At 46.7% G+C, this 25,000-nt stretch overlaps 2 protein-coding genes across 3 annotated transcripts in view; both read left to right on the forward strand.

Annotated features, from left to right (window-relative positions):
- LOC143300674 (uncharacterized) overlaps nucleotides 1–5,408 on the forward strand; it is a 6,186-nt gene extending 778 nt beyond the window's left edge. The window contains exons 2-3 of one of the 2 annotated variants that reach the window (XM_076614515.1): nucleotides 33–1,299; nucleotides 2,447–5,408. In XM_076614515.1, the coding sequence (XP_076470630.1) occupies nucleotides 268–1,299; nucleotides 2,447–3,019 (1,605 nt within the window). In that variant the 5' untranslated portion in view covers nucleotides 33–267 and the 3' untranslated portion in view covers nucleotides 3,020–5,408. The remainder of the gene's footprint in view (nucleotides 1–32; nucleotides 1,300–2,446) is intronic. The other variant, XM_076614517.1, reaches the window with a different exon arrangement.
- Nucleotides 5,409–6,927: 1,519 nt separating this feature from the next.
- On the forward strand, nucleotides 6,928–13,323 carry LOC143300503 (uncharacterized). Its single transcript, XM_076614227.1, has 3 exons — nucleotides 6,928–7,358; nucleotides 9,062–10,727; nucleotides 12,639–13,323. Exons 2-3 carry the CDS (start codon nucleotides 9,069–9,071, stop codon nucleotides 13,305–13,307), a joined length of 2,328 nt encoding a protein of 775 aa, XP_076470342.1. The 5' UTR covers nucleotides 6,928–7,358; nucleotides 9,062–9,068; the 3' UTR covers nucleotides 13,308–13,323.
- Nucleotides 13,324–25,000: the final 11,677 nt, after the last annotated feature.

Genomic DNA, 25,000 nt, shown 5'->3' on the forward strand with positions numbered 1-25,000 from the left:
ACATGTACTCACCCTGACCTTGGCTGTTTCAGCAGACATTCTTCTCCATCACACTGACCAGCTGACCACAGAGACAGACAGAGCTTCCCCTTGATCACTTCTTCAACACTTCTTCTTCAGCACTTCTCCTCTATCACACTGACCAGCTGACCACACAGACAGTCCACACATGGGACACAGGTCAGTGTGACACTGCGAAGTCACAGACAGGACACTGGTCAAGGTCACCCATCAAGGTGACAGGACAGGACAGGGGTCAAGCAGTCCATGGATACATCCCCTGAAGTCCTGGGCATGGAGGAGCACCTACAGTGGCAGTCCCTGTCAGACCCCAGTGCCGACAGCCACACAACTCTCTCACACAGTGACACCGCCACATCTGTTGTGCGTGGTGGCACATGTCCCCTTGCTGTAACACACAGTAATACAGTCACACCTGTCACAACCACTGACACAGTGACACCTGACATGTCAAGTAACACAGGTCCCCTTTTTGTAACAGACACTGGCACTGCCACACCTGTCGTTGTGTCTGATAACACAGGTCCCCATGCTGTCACAACCATTGACACAATGAAATCTTTCATATCCACAGACACAGTTACACCTGTCACCACCACTGACACAATGACACCTGTCACCACCACTGACACAATGACACCTGTCACCACCATTAAAACAGTGCTACCCCTTGTGCCTGTTGACACCGTCACACCCATGGTGCCCCTTCACACAGTGGTCTCCCCTTCACCCAGTCACACAGCTGAGTCCCTGAGGCTGACCGACAGCCAGTCCAGCTGCCAGGCTGAACAGCAAGAGACGTCCCCAGACAAAGACCTTGCCCCCATGCTGACGGTGCTGCACACACTGCCTGACCCCCAGTGTGCTGTGAGAGGGGTCATCATCAGGGCTCCAGACGGTGAGGAGTACGACCTGTCGCGGTGCCACCTGGTGGAAAAGACCAGCAGCGGGGTGGAGATGGTGGTGAAGGAGGAGATGGAAGAGGAGGAGGAGGAGGACAAGAGACAGGTGGAAGGCTGGACAGAGTGTGAGGTGATGGAGGAGGAGGAGGAAGGAGGATGGGGGGAGAGAGGCTGTCAGGACGTGGTGGTCAGGTGGAGAGAGGAAGGGAGAGAGGAGAAGGGGGATGGGGGATGTGCAGGGGAGGTGATGGTGGAGGCTGGGTCCTCATGCAACATGGCCGGTTCCCGCTGGTCACATGCCGACACTCTGAAGCTGATCCAGCTGTACAAGGAAAACCGACACTATTTTGCTGACAAGCACAACAAGAAGAAAACGGTAACTAAAATGATGGTGAAATAAATCATTTGTAAAGGGACTAACCACCTAAACAAAAAAGGACACACAGGTTGATTCATACTACATTTATCATAGCTGAAGACAAAAGCACACGTTTCAGAACTGCTTGGGCATAACCACCTATCCCTTCCATGAGTACACCACAAGTATCCCTGCAAACATATCTATCATCACAGCAGCTGCAGTACTAAGTTGGAATTATGAAATTACAATTTACTCATATATATATAACACAATACTTTATATCTGATTTCCTAAGTCAGCGAGTGTGGAAGATGGACAGGGAGTGGGAAGATGTGGATGAAAACAGAAAAGCCAGGGCATGTCATGTCCCTGAATGATGTCATACACTCTTCACCTTCTTCCTAGCTTAATTTTGCTCATTAAACTAGTATACTTTGTGTGTGTGTGTGTGTGTGCATTTTTGTTCATTTTGCTTTGTGAGTTGTCAGGTGTGACATAAAATGATAGATTTATACTTATCATACTCACTTTGTGGTGTCTATGTGGACAGGTGTGACATAATTATCATGTACATTGTGTGGTGACTGTGGACAGGTGTGACATACTCATCATGTACATTGAGTGGTGTGTGTTGACAGGTGTAACATACTCATGTCCATACATTGTGTGGTGTGTGTAGACAGGTGTAACATGCTTATCATGTACATTGGTGTGTGTGTGTGTGGACAGGTGTTACATATCATGTACATTGTTTGGTGTGTGTGTGGACAGGTGTGACATATCATGTACATTGTGTGGTGTATGTGGACAGACATGACATATATTATGTACATTGTGTGGTGTGTGTGGACAGTTGTGACATATCATGTTCATTGTGTGGTGTGTGTGGACAGGTGTGACATATGTACATTTGGTGGTGTGTGTGGACATGTGTGACGTTTGATGTACATTGTGGTGTGTGTGGACACGTGTGACATATGATGCAGATTGTGTGGTGTGTGTAGACAGGTGTGACATATCATGTACATTGTGTGGTGTGTGTGGACAGGTGTGACATATGTACATTGGGTGGTGTGTGTGGACGGGTGTGACATATCATGTTCATTGTGCGGTTTGTGTGTGGACAGGTGCAACATATTCATCAGGTACATTGTGTGGACAGGTGTGGGCGATGCTGGCAGGCAAGATGGCTCGAGGCAGCAACAAGTCCAAGGTGAAGTTCACCAGCATACAGGTGTACAACCGCTGGAAGAACCTGACCAAGACGTACCGGGACTGTCTTCGGAAAATCCGTCGTGCCGGACCCTGGGTGGGCAGGTGTCGCTTCTTTGAGGAGATGGCCTCTGTGTACGATGCCGGCGCCTCCCAGCAGCCAAAGAGCGGTGTTCACAGGGCTGCCAGGAAACACAGACAGGGTGGCGCCACAGGTCCTGCCAACAGGCTGGCCCAGTGCAAGAGCAAGTGGAGAGCCATAGCGCCCAAAGTGAAAGCCACTGTTGTCGTCAAACCAGACGTTGATCCCTGCAGCTTTCCCCCACAAACCTTCCTTCATGCTGGTGGTGAGGAGGTGGGAGGAGGCGGTGGCTTGGAGGCGGTGGTGAGGGCGGTGCAGGAACTCCATGACAAGGAGAAGGCTTTGGATCAGTGGAAGATGGACAGGCTGCAGCAGATGCATACAGAAAAAATGCAGATGTTTGCACAGTTTCTGGACGTTCTGAAAGACTTGAAGAAGTAATGCCTAGAGCTGTGCAATAGATTGTAGATTTACGATTATAAAACAGCCGTCACACATCAGCAACAGATGGACCCCAATTTTGAAGTGGAAAATTACAGCAGTCACACTGACATCAGATAGACACTGTGTTTTCAGTGGTTACCCACAGTCACACTGACATCAGATAGACACTGTGTTTTCAGTGGTTACCCACAGTCACACTGACACCAGATAGACACTGTGTTTTCAGTGGTTACCCACAGTCACACTGACATCAGATAGACACTGTGTTTTCAGTGGTTACCCACAGTCACACTGACATCAGATAGACACTGTGTTTTCAGTGGTTACCCACAGTCACACTGACACCAGATAGACACTGTGTTTTCAGTGGTTACCCACAGTCACACTGACACCAGATAGACACTGTGTTTTCAGTGGTTACCCACAGTCACACTGACATCAACAGATAGTGTTTTCAGTGGTTACCCACAGTCACAATGACATCAACAGATAGACACTGTGTTTTCAGTGGTTACCCACAGTCACACTGACACCAGATAGACACTGTGTTTTCAGTGGTTACCCACAGTCACAATGACATCAACAGATAGACACTGTGTTTTCAGTGGTTACCCACAGTCACACTGACATCAACAGATAGACACTGTGTTGTCAGTGGTTACCCACAGTCACACTGACACCAGATAGACACTGTGTTTTCAGTGGTTACCCCAGTCACACTGACATCAACAGATAGTGTTTTCAGTGGTTACCTGCAGTCACAATGACATCAACAGATAGACACTGTGTTTTCAGTGGTTACCCACAATCACACTGACATCAACAGATAGACACTGTGTTTTCAGTGGTTACCCACAATCACACTGACATCAACAGATAGACACTGTGTTTTCAGTGGTTACCCACAGTCACAATGACATCAACAGATAGACACTGTGTTTTCAGTGGTTACCCACAGTCGCAATGACATCAACAGATAGACACTGTGTTTTCAGTGGTTACCCACAGTCGCAATGACATCAACAGATAGACAAAGTGTTTTCAGTGGTTACCTGCAGTCACAATGACATCAACAGATAGACACTGTGTTTTCAGTGGTTACCCCCAGTCACAATGACATCAACAGATAGACACTGTGTTTTCAGTGGTTACCCACAGTCACAATGACATCAACAGATAGACACTGTGTTTTCAGTGGTTACCCCGCAGTCACAATGACATCAACAGATAGACACTGTGTTTTCAGTGGTTACCCACAGTCACAATGACATCAACAGATAGACACTGTTTTCAGTGGTTACCCCCAGTCACAGTGACATCAACAGATAGACACTGTGTTTTCAGTGGTTACCTGCCGTCACAATGACATCAACAGATAGACACTGTGTTTTCAGTGGTTACCCACAGTCACAATGACATCAACAGATAGACACTGTGTTTTCAGTGGTTACCCACAGTCACAATGACATCAACAGATAGACACTGTGTTTTCAGTGGTTACCCCACAGTCACAATGACATCAACAGATAGACACTGTGTTTTCAGTGGTTACCCCACAGTCACAATGACATCAACAGATAGACACTGTGTTTTCTGTGGTTACCCCCAGTCACAATGACATCAACAGATAGACACTGTTTTCAGTGGTTACCCCCAGTCACAGTGACATCAACAGATAGACACTGTGTTTTCAGTGGTTACCTGCCGTCACAATGACATCAACAGATAGACACTGTGTTTTCAGTGGTTACCCACAGTCACAATGACATCAACAGATAGACACTGTGTTTTCAGTGGTTACCCACAGTCACAATGACATCAACAGATAGACACTGTGTTTTCAGTGGTTACCCCCAGTCACAATGACATCAACAGATAGACATTGTGTTTTCAGTGGTTACCCCCAGCCACACTGACATCAACAGATAGACACTGTGTTTTCAGTGGTTACCCCCAGTCACAATGACATCGACAGATAGACACTGTGTTTTCAGTGGTTACCCCGCAGTCACAATGACATCAACAGATAGACACTGTGTTTTCAGTGGTTACCCCCAGTCACAATGACATCAACAGATAGACAAAGTGTTTTCAGTGGTTACCTGCAGTCACAATGACATCAACAGATAGACACTGTGTTTTCAGTGGTTACCCCCAGTCACAATGACATCAACAGATAGACACTGTGTTTTCAGTGGTTACCCCCAGCCACACTGACATCAACAGATAAACACTGTTTTCAGTGGTTACCCACAGTCACAATGACTGACTGACATTAAGCGGAGGAAGAAGAACTGAAAACTTCATGGATTGCTGCTGCTGTTGCATCAAGTGACCTGTGACTGTTCCATTTGTGTTTGGATAAAATAAAATTTCAAGAGATGTGCTTTTAAGTTGTATGTGTCTGAAGTGTGTATGAGTGTGTGTGTGTGTGTGTGATTGTGTGTGTGTGTGTGTGTCCAAGAAAATGAGTGTGGATTTGCGTGACCAGTCATGCTTATGATTACATATGTACATGTGCATGTGTGTGTGTATGCGAGATATAGAGTGGAGTGATGGCCTAGAGGTAACGTGTCCGCCTAGGAAGCGAGAGAATCTGAGCACGCTGGTTCGAATCACCAAATATTTTCTCCTCCTCCACTAGACCTTGAGTGGTTGTCTGGACACTAGTCATTCGGATGAAACGATAAACTGAGGTCCCGTGTGCAGCATGCACTTAGCGCACATAAAAGAACCCACTGCAACAAAAGGGTTGTTCCTGGCAAAATTCTGTAGAAAAATCCACTTGGATAGGAAAAACAAATATAACTGCACGCAAGGAAAAATATTTTAAAGATGGGTGGCGCTGTAGTGTAGCGACGCACTCACCCTGGGGAGAGCAGCCTGAATTTCACACAGAGAAATCTGTTGTGATAAAAAAGAAATACAAACACAATATATGCCTGTTTGCATTTCTCTTTGCATTAACTTTGGAGGGAAACATTACAAACAAACAAACAAAAACAAGCAACCCCCCCCCCCCTCCTCCCAGAACAAAACAAATCAACAGCAATGTTACACCAAAAATGAGAAGTGAAGATCTGACGTAATATTGCTATCCATTGAAGGTCATGGCCAAGGTTTAACCTCTTTAAGTTCTTGGCTTGAGCACAGTTCTGAAGTTTAATTTTTTGCAACATTTCTTTCAGAGTATTTGAGTTTAATCTTCTTCAAGTGCTTGCATTTTTCTTTGAAAGCACCAAGATTATTTTTTCTTCTTTTTTTTTTCTTCTTTTTTTTATCTTTAAAAAAACAACAACTGATTGTTGTACTGTTTGGCCTGGAATCACCACATTGGGTGTATGACTGTGTAGGTTAGGTATCTGCTCCCCCCCCCCCTTCCCACCCATCCCTCTCTTTCTCTCTCTCTCTCTCTCTCTTTAAGCAGATTTGTTGCACATAGGAATAAGTTCACACACTTTGATGCCTTGAAACAGACATTTTTAAATCTTTTTTTTGTTGTTGTTGCTGTTTCTTTCTCTCTCTTTCTCTCACTCTTCTTTTTTTTTTTTTTTTTTTTGCTTCTCACCATATGGATGGCATAACTGATTTATGCTGATACCACCATCACTAATGCACCACACTCGGCCAGAGTGACGCCAGCCGGCCTGACTCTGACCACCGGTGTCAGGATAAACGTGCCTGGCTGCAGCGCCCCTGTCAGCACACAGGCTTCATTGCTGGGCACCACCAGCGCCAGCGTCATGACAACAGGGGTCACCCTGGCCCTCACGGACTCCTGCCTCCTGTATCATCAGCCCCGCTGGTTCCTAAGGGAACGCACCCACCCCCCTCCCTGGCTGGACAGGCTCCCACCCTCCTGCCCACATGGCCTTAGCATACTCAACTCTAGATAGAACCAGGTAACAAGCTGAAAAAATCCACAATGCTAAATTTGCACGGTACCTAATCAGTCTCTTATTAGTCACAACCCTGCACATCCAGGAAAGAGTTATCTGTTGATGGACAAAACTTAAGGCCGCGAGACCTTGTTGTTTTCGATAACATTCTTTCCTTTCGCCCAAATAATTAGACGCCTGACTTTAAAGCAAATGCGTTATGTTCGTATGAAATTAGGGAAAACACATGGAGTGGTAAGGAGACAACAACGTGAGTGAAAAGAGATGGGGAGGGGAGGTAAGAAGGACAGGAAGCCACAAACTGACGGGAGATAATTCTTTGGCGCTGAAAGGAGAAAAGACTATTCTTCATGATCCAAACAGCGGGTTGATTCTTCATCCGTTTCACAGCTACAGTCAACTGGATTGCCTTTGCTTACGTTGTTCTCATTTAACAGGTAAACTCTATTTCGAGCATGTTCTCTTCGTTTTATTTGAATTATGTGAATGGAAAATAATAAACGGAAAAACCGTTTGTCTTTTGGTGGTTTTCATGATGGCGGAAACTGAAACGGGGTTGATGAAACCGGTAAAATCAGAACCGTTCCGTTTTTCGTCGCGACGACTAAACCTGAATGGTAATGTTGTATTTAACATAAGATATTAAAACAAATTCTTAAAAGCCCAAACTTTAGCCTTTCGACAGAAATGAAAGCAGGGAAAATGCTGGTTGTGAACCGACACTGAAAGTCTGATTTTTAAAACCGGTTTCGAGAATAAACGAGATTACGGTCAGGGTTGGGTTTCCCCGATCACAGCAGTCAGTCACCAAAATCACAAGACATGGGTTTCAGTTTCATGGAAATTTCGGTGTGTGCCGACTGATCCGTATTCGCTGTGCAACATTTGCATAGAAAAAAAAAAGAAAGAAAGAAAAAAAAAGGATTAGGAGCAAATGCTTAACTTGGAAGTTACCCAACCCAGTTGTCAGGCATTGAAAGTTTACTAAAACATAAAACTTAACTAAAATAGAGCAAATGAAATTTCAACGAATAAGGATTTAATGAACACATTAAAATGGAAAAACAGAAAGATAAATAGACCAAGAAGGTAAATATTTAAATCAAGAATGAACAACCAAACAGCAACCACATAAATTACACATTAAGTCTCACTTGGTGTAATTGGGTATACACAAAGGCATACACACAATTCAGAGCCTGAAATGGACCTATCAACCACCCATTGTGAAACCCTTGCTCATATTGTGAAAGAGAAACATAGCTCCCCAAATCCAAACTCAAAGTACACACACACACACACACACACACACACACACACACACACATTCACACGCATACCAGCTCCAATGGCGTACACACAAACAAGTATGCATGCACAAACATACTTCCACAGTTTTGGTGTTTTGTTGACACAAATCTACAAAGTAAGGCATCAGCACAGAACAATTGTTGCAAAACAATTTTGCAAAACCTACACAAGTGGACAGATGACTGGAACCGATGTTTTAATGTCTGAATTTTTATTTTATCACTATTTATCAAGCATATGGGTGGATGTGTTTGACCATTGTGGGTAAACTGGTATTATGCAGGTGGGGGTGGGAGCACTAGTGCGAAGCTGGGTGTGAGTGTTGCTGTGCAAATGTAGGCATGGGCTTAATGTTTTTGTGGAATGTACAGTGTGTATGTGTGTGTGGATAGTTGGGCTTATCATATATAATGATAAATCATATTTAAAATATATACAAATTATGTGTCTGTGCATGTGCTTTATGCATGTGTACATTTATGTGGAGCACTGGATGTTGGCATAATATATTTACATGCTAATGGAGTGTGTGGCTTGTGCATAGATCTGTGAGACAACAAACTATTCTTTTGTGTATGTGCTTTTAATAATTACTTTATTTATATGTGTGTGTGTGTGTGTGACTGTGTGTGTGTGTGTGTGTGTGCCTGTGTGTGTGTGTGTGTGTGTGTGTGCCTATGTGTGTGTGTGTGACTATGTGTGTGTGTGTGACTGTGTGTGTGTGTGTGTGTGTGCCTATGTGTGTGTGTGTGTGTGTGTGTGTGTGTGTGTGTGTGTGTGTGTGTGTGTGTGTGTGTGTGTGTGTGACTGTGTGTGTGTGTGTCTGCAGGACAGTAATGGTGGTGACCAGGAAACAGGCAGCAGACAGCTGTCAGGGCGCTCAGAGCTGGAATGCCCACTGCCCAGACGTCAGTCCTGACAGCAACCTGAACCTCCTGGCCTCCTCAGCTTCCAGGAGTGAGGCTCTCAACTCCGTTACCCGGAAGAAAACCACAGCATCAGCTGTTGGGGACAGTCCTCAGCAGGCAGGGCCGTCAGTCAGCAGTCAGTGCTCACAGGTCAAGTGGGAAGCTTCAGCTCCAGCTGCTGCAGAGAGCTCCAGTGCTCCAGTGCCTTATGTGGCCACGACCTCCTCTGTGCAGGGACCGCATGGATCATCTGGTCTGACTGCTGCAGGCACCGTCTCCTCTGCGGCATTGACTGTTTCTTCTTCCACGTTGCCGCCATCGTCCTCCCACAAGGTGGTGGTGGTCAAGGGGTTGGCCGCCAGACTGCTGGCTGATGGTCAAGGGGACAAGGGGGCAGGCGTCAAGCAGTACAGGATCAGGTGTCAGACCTCGCAGCCAGGGACATACGTCACCCCCAGACCCACAGCAGTGGGGGTCAGCACCGTAGTGACCCCCCACACTGTGTCCTCCCCTCAGCCCGCCCAGTGTGTGGTGCTGCCCAGGGAGGGGGTACTCCCTTACCACCTGGTGGTCCCCATCTCTCACCCTGCCCCAGCCCCTACCCACCCCCCTCCTCGCACAGCGCTCCTCGCTTCCACTGCCCCTGTGAAAACATCCACAGCTCCGGTCCACCACAGTTCAGGGCCTTCCCCCACCACAGTCATCCTGGTGTCGCCACCGGCATCAGGCGCTACAGCCCCTAGTCCTGTGGCCAACGTCACAGGGAGCTCCAGCATCATCGCCACTCTGCCCCACCTACCTCCACCTGCGGTCACCTCCAGCCTCCAGCCTGTGGTCTGCCAGCCAATGTGTGTGGGCCCTGCACCATCTGGTGTTGGTGCTGTGGTCCATGCACCGTCCACCCCTGGCCTGGCTCAGTCTGTTGGCCCACTGGCTGACCACTGTGTGGACACCAAACTTTCTGTGACTGGCCACTCTGTGACTGGCCATTCGGTATCCACGGCTGGCCCTGTAGCTGGCCACTCTGTATCCCAAGCCCTGTTCCAGTTGGCCCACACGGCCAAGGCTGACCTCCGGAGTCATGCTCAGCCCCACCTGGTGAAGGCGATCACCAGCTCCGTCCCTGCCAGAGTGACGCCAGCCGGCCTGATTCTGACCACTGGTGTCAGGATGAACGTGCCTGGCTGCAGCGCCCCGGTCAGCACACAGGCTTCATTGCTGGGCACCACCAGTGCCAGCGTCATGACGACAGGGGTCACCCTGGCCCCCAGACTCCAGCCTCCTGTATCATCAGCCCTGCTGGTTCCTGAGGGAACACACCCACCCCCCTCCCTGGCTGGACAGCCCCCCACCCTCCTGCCCACATCCATCCTCCAGCGCCCACAGCCCTCCACCTCTCTGGCGGCACCCACCCCTGAAGCCAGACAGTCCTTGACCTCTGTGGCCCCTGTAGAGGAAGGTGAAGGAGGGAGCCAGGTAGGGGAGGGGGAGGCGGTGACGTGGGACAGAGCCTGCACCCTGAAGCTGATCCAGCTGTACAAGGAGCACCAGGTGTACTTGTCTGACCACCACTACAAGAAGAAATCGGTGAGTCATTGTTTGTTTGGGTCTGGTGTGAAAACCCACCTCATTCCAAGATAGCTTCCTTCCCCTGCCTTTTCTTTGTCTTCAGTTTCTCAAGTTTAGAGTTATGCGTGAGTGTGAATGACTGATGTGAAAGCGCTTTGATTTGTCTCTGCACAAGATTCAGCGCTATATAAATACTTATTATTACCTGTCTGACCACCACTACAAGAAGAAATAAGTGTTTGTTTGTGTCTAACTGTCGACCACCACTACAGGAAATTGGTGAGTCATTGTTTGTTTGTGTCTACCTGTCTGACCACCACTACAGGAAGAAATTGGTGAATAATTGTTTGTTTGTGTCTACCTGTCTGATCACAACGACAGGAAGAAATTGGTGTGTCACTGTTTGTTTGTCTACCTGTCTGACCACCACTACGGGAATAGATCAGTGTCATTGTTTGTGTCTACCTGTCTGAAATCAGTGAGTCATTGTTTGCGTCTACCTGTCTGAAATCAGTGAGTCATTGTTTGTGTCTATCTGTCTGAAAGCAGTGAGTCATTGTTTGTGTCTACCTGTCTGAAAGCAGTGAGTTATTGTTTGTGTCTACCTGTCTGACCACCACTACGGGAGGAAATCAGTGAGTCATTGTTTGCGTCTACCTGTCTGAAAGCAGTGAGTCATTGTTTGTGTCTATCTGTCTGAAAGCAGTGAGTCATTGTTTGTGTCTACCTGTCTGACCACCACTACATGAGGAAATCAGTGAGTCATTGTTTGTGTCTACCTGTCTGAAATCAGTGAGTCATTGTTTTGTGTCTATGGTGTCTGACCACCACTACAAGAGGAAATCAGTGAGTCATTGTTTGTGTCTACCTGTCTGACCACCACTACAAGAGGAAATCAGTGAGCCATTGTTTGTGTCTACCTGTCTGAAATCAGTGAGTCATTGTTTGTGTCTACCTGTCTGACCACCACTACAAGAGGAAATCAGTGAGCCATTGTTTGTGTCTACCTGTCTGAAATCAGTGAGTCATTGTTTGTGTCTACCTGTCTGAAAGCATTGAGTCATTGTTTTTTGTCTATCTGTCTGACCACTACAAGAGGAAATCAGTGAGTCATTGTTTGTGTCTACCTGTCTGACCACCACTACAAGAGGAAATCAGTGAGTCATTGTTTGTGTCTACCTGTCTGAAAGCAGTGAGTCATTGTTTGTGTCTACCTGTCTGAAAGCATTGAGTCATTGTTTTTTGTCTATCTGTCTGACCACTACAAGAGGAAATCAGTGAGTCATTGTTTATGTCTAACTGTCTGAAAGCAGTGAGTCATTGTTTGTGTCTACCTGTCTGATCACTACATGCTACAAGAAGGAATCAATCGACACATATATGTGGGTCATCATGGGCAAGGTGCCCAACTGTCAGCAATAACTGCTTAGTTGTGGAGACTGAGAGGGAATTCCATGTGAACTTAGTGAAGTTAAGACTGTCACAACGACCATCCAACAATAGTCCACTGAGGCTGAAGACCTTGACAGGAAACCACCATGTCAGCATTGAACTGGATTGAAAATAAAAACTGAGGTGACCATGAGAGCAGGACGCATGCCACAGAATCTGACTCTGAGAAAGAGAGATTTTTTTAAATTTTATTGTTGACATTGAATGATGATGAACAATGCCACTGTCAAGGTCCATGAAAGTTTTGGGCAATGTGACAGGGCTGTACTCTACCACCCTGTGCTCTTCAATATTTCCTGGTGTCAGACAGTTCAGAGATCCATACAGGTTGGTCTGAAGGTACCTCCATCTAGAAGTGGTGAATTCAGGGGTGTGTATAAAATGTGTGTGTGTGTGTGTGTTTGTCTGTGTCTGTGTGTACTTTAGAAGTGTACATAATTACATTACAATTTTACAGGATGTTGTTTTGTGATGCAGGTGTGGGAGCTGATTGCCACAAAGCTTCGGCAGAGCATACCTGACAGCCCTGCCTTCCGCTGGAACCATGTGGAAAACAAATGGAAGAACATGACTAAGAAGTTTCGTGACTGTGTCAATCTGAACCGGCGCAGCAGTGTGCCCGTCAAGTGCAACTTCTTTGATGAGATTGCGGCCATCTACAACTACAACCCTGACGAGGACCAGAGAAAGGCAGCAGAGGGGTTAAGGGCCCTGAAATCGGCCACACACAGACACAGTGGTCCACTGGGTGCGGGTCCCTACAGGGACTGTGTGACGGCAGCCAGTGGGGCAGACTGCAGCAGTGGGGGAGTGAGCGGCGTGGGGCAGAGAGGCGGGGAGTCCCACAGCCAGCCAGAAGGTGTGCCTCTGATGAAGAAGAAGAAATACGCTCACCTTGACACCCAGCCCTGTCCCAGGTCTCTCCCTCTCCATTCCCCCCTCCCTCCTCCACCTCCTCCCGCTGACCTGGGTGGGGTCAAGGACAGAGGGGTGGACATTGCGGGCCTCCTGCAGAGGTTGAGAGAGGACCGGGCCAACCAGGAGAGGACCCGCATGGAGCGTCTGGAACGCATGCATCAGGAGAAACTGGCCATGTTTGGCCGCTTCCTGGACATCCTGCAACAGTCCAAACAAACAGAGACATAGACGTCACAACAGTCAGGGACATAGACGTCACAACAGTCTGGGACATCCATATGAGATCTGTAGACATCACAACAGTTAGGGACACAGATGTCACAACAGTCAGAGACAAAGACGTCACAACAGAGACATAGACATCACAACTGTAAGGGCCATCACTATGAGATCTATAGACATCACAACAGTCAGAGACATAGGGAATTAGAATGGTGATGTTGAGTGCTCAGTCACTGCTATCATGAGCATTGATCATGGTTTGCCTGGCGTGTGTGTGTGTGTCTGTGTCTGTGTGTGTGTGTGTGTGTGTGTGTGTGTGCACAAGGCCAAATTTGCCAACTGCCAAGTCCCTTTCAAGATTATGTTTTCTGTTCTCTCTGCCTTCACTCTGTCTCCCTCTCTGTGTCTGTTTTCACCCTTGGCATTGACTTGTATTGATTGTTGACACCTGTTTATCTGACTGACTCCCTAAAGATGATGTCAGTACTGACACCTGATTATCTGACTGACTCCCTAAAGGTGATGTCAGTATTGACACCTGTTTATCTGGCTGACTCCCTGGAGGTGATGTCAGTATTGACACCTGTTTATCTGGCTGACTCCCTGAAGGTGATGTCAGTATTGACACCTGTTTATCTGGCTGACTCCCTGGAGGTGATGTCAGTATTGACACCTGTTTATCTGGCTGACTCCCTAAAGATGATGTCAGTATTGACACCTGTTTATCTGGCTGACTCCCTGGAGGTGATGTCAGTATTGACACCTGTTTATCTGGCTGACTGACTCACTAAAGGTGATGTCAGTATTGACACCTGTTTATCTGACTGACTCACTAAAGGTGATGTCAGTATTGACGCCTGTTTATCTGGCTGACTCCCTGGAGGTGATGTCAGTATTGACACCTGTTTATCTGGCTGACTCCCTGGAGGTGATGTCAGTATTGACACCTGTTTATCTGGCTGACTCCCTGGAGGTGATGTCAGTATTGACACCTGTTTATCTGGCTGACTCCCTAAAGGTGATGTCAGTATTGACACCTGTTTATCTGGCTGACTCCCTAAAGATGATGTCAGTATTGACACCTGTTTATCTGGCTGACTCCCTGGAGGTGATGTCAGTATTGACACCTGTTTATCTGGCTGACTCCCTAAAGGTGATGTCAGTATTGACACCTGTTTATCTGACTGACTCACTAAAGATGATGTCAGTATTGACACCTGTTTATGTGGCTGACTCCCTAAAGGTGATGTCAGCATTGACACCTGTTTATCTGGCTGACTCCATAAAGGTGATGTCAGTATTGACACCTGTTTATCTGGCTGACTCCCTAAAGGTGGTGTCCGTATTGACATGTGTATCTGACTCTTACCCTAAAGGCCAGTATGTCACAAGGTGATCACAAAATGAAGTACAAATTTAATTTGGAAACAAGAAAGACTTTTTTTTCCTGACATGTACATGTCAGTTGTATTATATTACTGGTGATATTACTTTGAATTTAGTTTTTATAAAATGTTAGATGGTATGCAAGAAATCATGGAGTAAGAATTCAACATCATGTTGAACATGACCGTTGTTTATCACTGAAAGTAGAGTTAGTTAAATCTATACACATGCCATTCCCAAGAATGTTTTTGTTGTTGTTACCATGTCTCTTGGCTGTTAGTGTTATGTGTTATAATGCCTGATGCATGAATTATTTCCACTGATGAAGAAGAACTCAATGTGTGCCAGACTTCTCTCCCCCTAACTGTGCTGTATGTACAGTGAAAGGAAGCATGACTCCCTTTTCCCACAGATGACTGTTCAACGTCTGTACACAGAGAACTTCCTAAAGAATGTGTAACTGTGCCATGAGTACAGTGAAAGGAATCATTACTCCCTTTTTCCACAGATGACTGTTCAATGTCTGTACACAGAGAACTTTCTAAAGAATGTGTAACTGTGCCGTGAGTACAGTGAAACCAAAAGGAATTATGACTCCCTTTTCCCACAGATGACTGTTCAACGTCTGTACACAGAGAACTTTCTAAAGAATGTGTAACTGTGCCATGATTACAGTGAAAGGAATCATGACTCCCTTTTCCCACAGATGACTGTTCAACGTCTGTACACAGAGAACTTTCTAAAGAATGTGTAACTGTGTCATGAGTACAGTGAAAGGAATCATGACTCCCTTTTCCCACAGATGACTGTTCAACGTCTGTACACAGAGAACTTCCTAAAGAATGTGGAAAATACAGACTTAGAGTACTTGCAGTGCATTTTCAGGATCAATGTATTAGTTTCGTTGAATTATTCTTTGATGATTGTGTTCTTATTGCCTTATATGTCCTGGAAATTCCTTATATTTTCAGTTGTCACCACGGGAATATGGAATATAATATGTATAAAATCTGGAATAAAAAATATGATTACTGATCAGAGCTGCGTGAAAAAAATAGTGAGAGAGAGAGGAATATAAAGAAAGACAGACAGATGGACAGACTGACTGACTGATATCAACAAACTGAAAAGCATTTTTGAAGAAGAAAGAATTTATAAAATGCAAGGGTCACCAAAGTTATAAAATGATTCATGTTGAAGTCTTGGCTGCAATATTACAATATACATGTTGATAATAAAATGAAATAAAACAAACAAAAAAAAAGAAAAAGAAAAAAAAGAAAACGTGAAAACACATATTCCTCCTTGAAGACGTACCTGTATCAATGGTGTTAATGTGGGGTTTTTTTGTTTGTTTGTTTTTTGTTGTTGTTTTTGTAAAAAATATTTTTAAAAATCAAATAAAGTTTAAAATAAAGATAAAAAGGTGGGAAAGAAAATAAAATGTTTGTTTGAATACAAAGTAAACACTGCTACTATGATATAAAACACACAATATACAAAGATAATTACACACACATGCACACCCACAGTCAGTTCAAAGATACACAGATGTGTATGCACACTCTCAGATGAGAAAACAACATTCAATTGAGACTGAAAGTTATTAATCCAAGAGACTGAAAGCAAATGACACATTCACAACTATTTCCATGAAATATGAAAGGATACACTCATATAGGTAATTTGATGTTCAACCATGGGAACAGCTTACATTTTCAACCATGGGAGCAGTTTACATTTTCAACCATGGGAGCAGTTTACATCATGGGAGCAGTTTACATTTTCAACCATGGGAGCAGTTTACAAGAATTTTCCAGCTTAGCTGTTTTTTTGTTGTTTTTTTACGTTAATCTTCCGAGTCGGTACATTTTACTTATCATGGGGGCACAAAATAGCAGTCAAACTTGTTGAAACTGTCTGTGTCATCGGAATCTGGTCGACAGGAGAGTGGCCTTTCTTGATAACTTGGTTTCTTGCAATCTGACACGAAGATTGTAAAGGGGGGGAAGGAGGTCTCAAGTCGATTATTTTTGTCGGGAGAGTTCTGGCCCTTAAAGCAAGATGGCTGATACGCATCACCCAAGCGTGGAATGAAGAGGCGAAACGTTGGTATGCTTTTTTATTGTTGCTGAGAGAGAGCGTCAGAACCTGTGTTGTGTGTGGTAGACGTGTGTGTGGTGTGTTTTGATATACGAGGTCACGTGTGGGAACGAAGAGGCGCGGACAGACAGAGTTGAAAGTTGATCGATGAACTGGGTTAAAATGTCGTCTGCTATTAATGCTGGCGTGGCGGACATCTGAGCGATGGAGTGTTATCAGCACGGCGCCTGATAGATCACGGCTTGACAGCCATCCGGAGTTACACTTAGGAGCCAACCTGTAGCAGTTTTGTGTAGCGTTTTCTTCAGGGCAGACTATTCACCCATCTCTGACAGTGGGGTGTGTTGTCAGAAGGGAGGCAGAAACGACGGACAGATATCGCTGCAGGGACAACTCCAACACGTTGAATTCAGTGTGCCTCAGGAAAGGCGCTGTTAGGTCTGAAGAAAAGTTCACAGCAACAAATCCCATTCTCTACGGCTTCTGCTTGGATAAGCCTTCTGCTACATGCGGCCTCAGACCCTAAAGCTGGATAGAGATGGTGAGGAGAGGGGTGGGGGGTGTTGAGGGCAGGGCAAGTGGTGTGTGAGGAGGGGTGGTGTTGAGGGCAGGGCAGGTAGTGGTGAGTAGGAGGGGGGGGTGTTGAGGGCAGGGCAAGTGGTGGTGAGGAGGGGGGGTGTTGAGGGCAGGGCAAGTGGTGGTGAGGAGGAGGGGGGTGTTGAGGGCAGGGCAAGTGGTGGTGAGGAGGGGGGGGTGTTGAGGGCAGGGCAAGTGGTGTGTGAGGAGGGGTGGTGTTGAGGGCAGGGCAAGTGGTGGTGAGGAGGGGGGGTGTTGAGGGCAGGGCAAGTGGTGGTGAGGAGGAGGGGGGTGTTGAGGGCAGGGCAAGTGGTGGTGAGGAGGGGGGGGGTGTTGAGGGCAGGGCAAGTGGTGTGTGAGGAGGGGTGGTGTTGAGGGCAGGGCAAGTGGTGGTGAGGAGGGGTGGTGTTGAGGGCAGGGCAAGTGGTGGTGAGGAAGGGGTGTTGAGGGCAGGGCAAGTGGTGGTGAGGAAGGGGTGTTGAGGGCAGGGCAATTGGTGAGGAAGGGGTGTTGAGGGCAGGGCAATTGGTGAGGAAGGGGTGTTGAGGGCAGGGCAATTGGTGAGGAAGGGGTGTTGAGGGCAGGGCAATTGGTGAGGAAGGGGTGTTGAGGGCAGGGCAAGTGGTGAGGAGGGGGTGTTGAGGGCAGGGCAACTGGTGGTGAGGAGGGGGGGTGTTGAGGGCAGGGCAAGTGGTGGTGAGGAGGGGGGGTGTTGAGGGCAGGGCAAGTGGTGAGGAGGGGGTGTTGAGGGCAGGGCAACTGGTGGTGAGGAGGAGGGGGGTGTTGAGGGCAGGGCAAGTGGTGGTGAGGAGGGGGGGTGTTGAGGGCAGGGCAAGTGGTGGTGAGGAGGAGGGGGTGTTGAGGGCAGGGCAAGTGGTGGTGAGGAGGGGGTGTTGAGGGCAGGGCAAGTGGTGGTGAGGAAGGGGGTGTTGAGGGCAGGGCAAGTGGTGGTGAGGAGGGGGTGTTGAGGGCAGGGCAAGTGGTGGTGAGGAGGGGGGTGTTGAGGGCAGGGCAAGTGGTGGTGAGGAGGGGGGTGTTGAGGGCAGGGCAGGTGGTGGTGAGGAGGGTGGTGGTGTTGAGGGCAGGGCAGGTGGTGGTGAGGAGGGTGGTGGTGTTGAGGGCAGGGCAAGTGGTGAGGAGGGGGTGTTGAGGGCAGGGCAAGTGGTGGTGAGGAGGGGGTGTGTGTTGAGGGCAGGTCAAGTGGTGGTGAGTAGGAGGAGGGGGTGCTGAGGGCAGGGCAAGTGGTGGTGAGGAGGGGGGTGTTGAGGGCAGGGCAAGTGGTGGTGAGGAGGGGGTGTTGAGGGCAGGTCAAGTGGTGAGGAGGGGGTGTTGAGGGCAGGGCAAGTGGTAGTGAGGAGGAGGGGGGTGTTGAGGGCAGGGCAAGTGGTGGTGAGGAAGGGGGTGTTGAGGGCAGGGCAAGTGGTGGTGAGGAGGGTGGTGGTGTTGAGGGCAGGGCAGGTGGTGGTGAGGAGGGGGTGTTGAGGGCAGGGCAAGTGGTGGTGAGGAAGGGGGTGTTGAGGGCAGGGCAAGTGGTGGTGAGGAGGGGGGGGGTGTTGAGGGCAGGGCAAGTGGTGGTGAGGAGGGTGGTGGTGGTGAGGGTGAGTAGGAGGGGGTGTTGAGGGCAGGTCTTAAAACTGCCTGCATGGGGGTGGTGGGGAGGGGGAAGACGAAGAGGACGGGCACTGGAGCGTGGTGAGGGGCAATCAGCTTCAATGGCCGTGCACGCGTGCGGTAAAAAACCACTCCACCTTTGGTCTGGTGTCAACCTTCTGTTCGTTTGTCTGTCTGTCTGTCTAGTTGTCTGTCTGTCTTTCTGTCTGTCTGTCTGCCTGCCTTCTGTTCGTTTGTCTGTCTGTCTGTCTGTCTAGTTGTCTGTCTGTCTTTCTGCTCTGTCTGCCTTCCGTTCGTTTGTCTGTGTGCTTTCTGTTCGTTTGTCTGTGTGCCTTCTGTTCGTTTGTCTAGTTATCTATCTGTCTTCCGTTCGTATTTCTGTCCGACTGCCTGTACGTCCTGCATCTGGATGACAGATTGTCTGTCTGTCTGTTTGTCTGTATCTATGACTGTCTATCTTTCTATCAGTCTGTCTGTCTGTCTGTCCATCTATCTGTCTGTCTGTCTGCAGTGTGTCTGTCAGTGCTATTCTCTATGTCATGGCCATTGACTCGGTGCGCGCGCGCGCGCGCACGCACACACACACACACACACACACACACACACACACACACACAGAGCACACTGATACATCCTCTCTCTCTCTCTCTCTCTCTCTCTCCCTCCCTCCCTCCCTCCCGGCCGCGGCCGCACATGAATATAGTGCGCTGGACTGAACAGAAGTGGAAAGATTGAGATCAGGCTTCGGTGAAAGATTCATAGCAGGCGGCCTTTTTGGTCGCTGTGGAGAAGCCGATTATTGCTGCCAGGCATATGGGAGCCACACACACACACACACACACGCACGCACGCACGCACACACACGCACGCACGCACGCACGCACACACACACACACACACACACACACACACACACACACACACACACACACACATCTTATCATGTACTATTCATAATGAAGGGACAGGAGCCCTGCAGATAAAGTGAGTGGGGAAATGAAAAAGGAGTTGTGCTTCTCTGTGCCGGCGGCTGAAAGGAACAGTAGTAACTCAGTAACTCCATCCCGACATCCTGGCAGGACTTGGCCTTGCCAGGTCTCACCCAGGGGAAATCCAGCTTCTCCACTTTCAGCTCCGTTTACATGGTAAAATTCATTCCTCTTTATCTGTTGACGCTCCTATAACACACTTGCTGTTGCGGCAAGGTCTTTTAGCCCGCTCTTTCGCTCTGTGTGTGTGTGTGTGTGTGTGTGTGTGTGTGTGTGTGTGTGTGTGTGTGCGCGTGTGTGTGAAAGTCTTTTTTTTTCTTTAACTTTTTTTGTCAAGATGGTAGCTGAATAAGCAACAACTGTTGTTGTTGTTGTTGTTGTTGTTCAAGTTGTTGCTGTTGTTGTTTGTTGTTTTTACATCAAACCATCTCTGTGTGTGTCTGTGTGTGTATGAGGAAATTCAGGTTTAAAATTTTATAAGATTCAAATGTACACACACACACACACACACACACAGAGAGAGAGAGAGAGAGAGAGAGAGAGAGAGAGAGAGAGAGAGAGAGAAATTATTAACAAGGATTTGATTGAAGTTTGTGACCTTTATCAAATTTATATGTCAAAGATCACGGCCACATCAGTGTTTATCATTTTGCCTCATACTTTGCAGTGTCATTAAAATTTTGTGTGTCCTTTCATGTTGTATGATCAGAAAGGCTCTTCATGCAGTAAGGCTCTTCACGATGTATTATCAGAAAGGCTTGTTGCATTATCAGAAAGGCTCTTCATGTTGCATTATCAGAAAGGCTCTTCATGCAGTAAGGCTCTTCATGTTGTATTATCAGAAAGGCTCTTCATGTTGTATTATCAGAAAGGCTGTTCATGTTGTATTATCAGAAAGGCTCTTCATGCAGTAAGGCTCTTCATGTTGTATTATCAGAAAGGCTCTTCATGTTGTAATATCAGAAAGGATCTTCATGCAGTAAGACTCTTCATGTTGTATTATCAGAAAGGCTCTTCATGCAGTAAGACTCTTCATGTTGCATTATCAGAAAGGCACTTCATGTTGTATTATCAGAAAGGCTCTTCATGCAGTAAGGCTCTTCATTTTGTATTATCAGTGAGGCTCTTCATGCAGTAAGGCTCTCCATGTTGTATTATCAGAAAGGCTCTTCATAATGTATTTTCAGTAAGGCTCTTCATGTTGTATTATCAGTAAGGCTGTCCATGTTATATTATTAGTAAGGCTCTTCATGTTGTATTTTCAGTAAGGCCCTTCATGATGTATTATTAGAAAGGCCTTTCATGTTGTATTGTCAGTAAGGTTCTTCATGTTGTATTATCAGTAAGGCTGTCCATGTTGTATTATAAGTGAGGCTCTTCATGATGTATTATAAGTGAGGCTCTTCATGTTGTATTATCAGTAAGGCTGTCCATGTTGTATTATAAGTAAGGCTCTTCATGTTGTATTATAAGTGAGGCTCTTCAGGATGTATTATAAGTGAGGCTCTTCATGTTGTATTATCAGTAAGGCTGTCCATGTTGTATTATCAGTAAGGATCTTCATGTTGTATTATCAGTAAGGATCTTCATGCAGTAAGGCTGTCCATGTTGTATTATCAGTAAGGATCTTCATGCAGTAAGGCTGTCCATGTTGTATTATCAGTAAGGATCTTCATGCAGTAAGGCTGTCCATGTTGTATTATCAGTAAGGCTCTTCATGCAGTAAGGCTGTCCATGTTGTATTATCAGTAAGGATCTTCATGCAGTAAGGCTGTCCATGTTGTATTATCAGTAAGACTCTTCATGCAGTAAGGCTGTCCATGTTGTATTATCAGTAAGGATCTTCATGCAGTAAGGCTGTCCATGTTGTATTATCAGTAAGGCTCTTCATGTTGTATCATCGGTAAAAAATCTTCATGTTGTCCAGCGAGGCTTTTCGTGTTGTGTTGTTACTGGATGTAAAGCCTCTCTTGTTCTGTTGTTGCTGGATGTAAAGCCTCTCTTGTTGTGTTGTCACTGGATGTAAAGCCTCTCTTGTTGTGTTGTTACTGGCTGTATAGCCTTTCATGTTGTGCTGTTACTGGATGTAAAGCCTTTCATGTTGTGTTGTTACTGAATGTAAAGCCTCTCTTGTTGTGTTGTTACTGGATTTAAAGCCTGTCATGCTGTGTTGTTACTTTACTGGATGTAAAGCCTCTCTTGTTGTGTTGTTACTGGATGTAAAGCCTGTCATGCTGTGTTGTTACTTTACTGGATGTAAAGCCTCTCTTGTTGTGTTGTTACTGGAATGTAAAGCCTCTCATGCTGTGTTGTTACTGGATGTAAAGCCTCTCTTGTTGTGTTGTTTACTGGATGTAAAGCCTGTCATGTTGTGTTGTTTACTGGATGTAAAGCCTCTCTTGTTGTGTTGTTTACTGGATGTAAAGCCTATCTTGTTGTGTTGTTACTGGATGTAAAGCCTGTCTTGTTGTGTTGTTACTGGATGTAAAGCCTGTCATGTTGTGTTGTTACTGGATGTAAAGTCTCTCATGCTGTGTTGTTACTGGATGTAAAGCCTCTCATGTTGTGTTGTTGCTGGATGTAAAGCCTTTCATGTTGTGTTGTTACTGGATGTAATGCCTCTCTTGTTGTGTTGTTACTGGATGTAAAGCCTCTCATGTTGTGTTGTTACTGGATGTAAAGCCTCTCTTGTTGTGTTGTTTACTGGATGTAAAGCCTCTCTTGTTGTTGCTGGATGTAAAGCCTCTCTTGTTGTGTTGTTACTGGATGTAAAGCCTGTCATGCTGTGTTGTTGCTGGATGTAAAGCCTCTCTTGTTGTGTTGTTTACTGGATGTAAAGCCTCTCTTGTTGTGTTGTTACTGGATGTAAAGCCTGTCATGTTGTGTTGTTACTGGATGTAAAGCCTCTCATGCTGTGTTGTTACTGGATGTAAAGCCTGTCATGTTGTGTTGTTACTGGATGTAAAGCCTCTCTTGTTGTGTTGTTACTGGATGTAAAGCCTCTCTTGTTGTGTTGTTACTGGATGTAAAGCCTTTCATGTTGTGTTGTTACTGGATGTAAAGCCTTTCATGTTGTGTTGTTACTGGATGTAAAGCCTCTCTTGTTGTGTTGTTGCTGGATGTAAAGCCTCTCTTGTTGTGTTGTTGCTGGAAGTAGGAACTTTCATGTTGTGCTATTGTCTGGAAGTAGGAAGTTTCATGTTGTGTTATTGTAGGAAGTTTCATGTTATGTTATTGTCTGGAAGTAGGAACTTTCATGTTGTGTTATTGTAGGAAGTTTCATGTTGTGTTATTGTCTGGAAGTAGGAAGTTTCATGTTGTGTTATTGGTGGAAGTAGGAAGTTTCATGTTGTGTTATTGGTGGAAGTAGGAAGGTTCATGTTGTGTTATTGTCTGAAAGTAGGAAGTTTCATGTTGTGTTATTGTCTGGAAGTAGGAATTTTCATGTTGTGTTATTGCTGGAAGTAGGAATTTTCATGTTGTGTTATTGCTGGAAGTAGGGAGTTTCATGTTGTGTTATTGTCTGGAAATAGGAAGTTTCATGTTGTGTTATTGTCTGGAAGTAGGAATTTTCATGTTGTGTTATTGCTGGAAGTAGGAAGTTTCATGTTGTGTTATTGCTGGAAGTAGGGAGTTTCATGTTGTGTTATTGTCTGGAAGTAGGAAGTTTAATGTGTTATTGCTGGAAGTAAGAACGTTAATGTGTTATTGCTGGAAGTAAGAACGTTAATGTGTTATTGCTGGAAGTAAGAACGTTAATGTGTTATTGCTGGAAGTAAGGCCTTTGATGCGATGTTGTCTGAAAGGCCTCCCATGTGTCAGGAAAGTTTTTTTTGCGCTGTGTGGGTGAAACGTTTCCTGCTGAGTCAGTCAGACATTTTCTGCCACGTCAGCTGTTTTCATTCCCTGGTCTACCTTTTTTTTCCCCCGCCTCTAAAAAAAAAAAAAAAAAAAAAAATTGGTATGAAGCAGGCTTTCTCCGCCCCGTCAGTACCAGTCTGTCCATCATTACTGCCACAGCCGTACCACCTCACACCAAGCCACTCCCCCACACCTCCCCCCCCACCCCTCCGCTCCTCCTTCATGCTGGCCAGTTGGCCAGCCAGTGAAGCCTGACCAGTGCAACAGACAGACAGACAGACACTGAGACAGACAGGGTGTCAGGCAGCTCAAGGTTGTTAGCTGCGCGTGCGCCATTGATCGCCGAGGAGAGGAAGGTCAATTCCACCCTGAAGTGTCGGCAGCACTGAGGTGGGTGGCGGGTGGAAAAGGAGTCGGGGTGGCGGGTGGAAAAGGAGTCGGGGGTGGCGGGCGGAATGTTTTCACTGTGGCTGTTTTGTCATCCCACCCAGCACAACGCTGTCACGTGGCAGTGACTCCACCCTGGCAGTGACGTCAGGCTCAGCGGCGGTTTGTCACGTGCTGTCTGCAGTGCTGAGGGCACGGAGTGCTGTGTGGGTGTGGGTGTTGACTGAGGGCTGTCGTCATCATCATCACGTGGTGTGGGTGTTGAGGGCCGGCTGTCGTCATCATCATCACGTGGTGTGGGTGTTGAGGGCCGGCTGTCGTCATAATCATCACGTGGTGTGGGTGTTGAGGGCTGTCATCATCATCATCACGTGGTGTGGGTGTTGAGGGCTGTCATCATCATCACGTGGTGTGGGTGTTGAGGGCTGTCATCATCACGTGATGTGGGTGTTGAGGGCTATCGTCATCATCACGTGGTGTGGGTGTTGAGGGCTGTCATCATCACGTGGTGTTGGTGTTGAGGGCTGTCATCATCATCACGTGGTGTGGGTGTTGAGGGCTGTCATCATCACGTGGTGTGGGTGTTGAGGGCTGTCGTCATCATCACGTGGTGTGGGTGTTGAGGGCTGTCATCATCATCACGTGGTGTGGGTGTTGAGGGCTGTCGTCATCACGTGGTGTGGGTGTTGAGGGCTGTCATCATCATCACGTGGTGTGGGTGTTGAGGGCTGTCATCATCACGTGGTGTGGGTGTTGAGGGCTGTCATCATCATCACGTGGTGTGGG

The sequence above is a fragment of the Babylonia areolata genome, chromosome 26, assembly GCF_041734735.1.
Source record: "Babylonia areolata isolate BAREFJ2019XMU chromosome 26, ASM4173473v1, whole genome shotgun sequence".
Classification (NCBI taxonomy): Eukaryota; Metazoa; Mollusca; class Gastropoda; order Neogastropoda; family Buccinidae; genus Babylonia; species Babylonia areolata.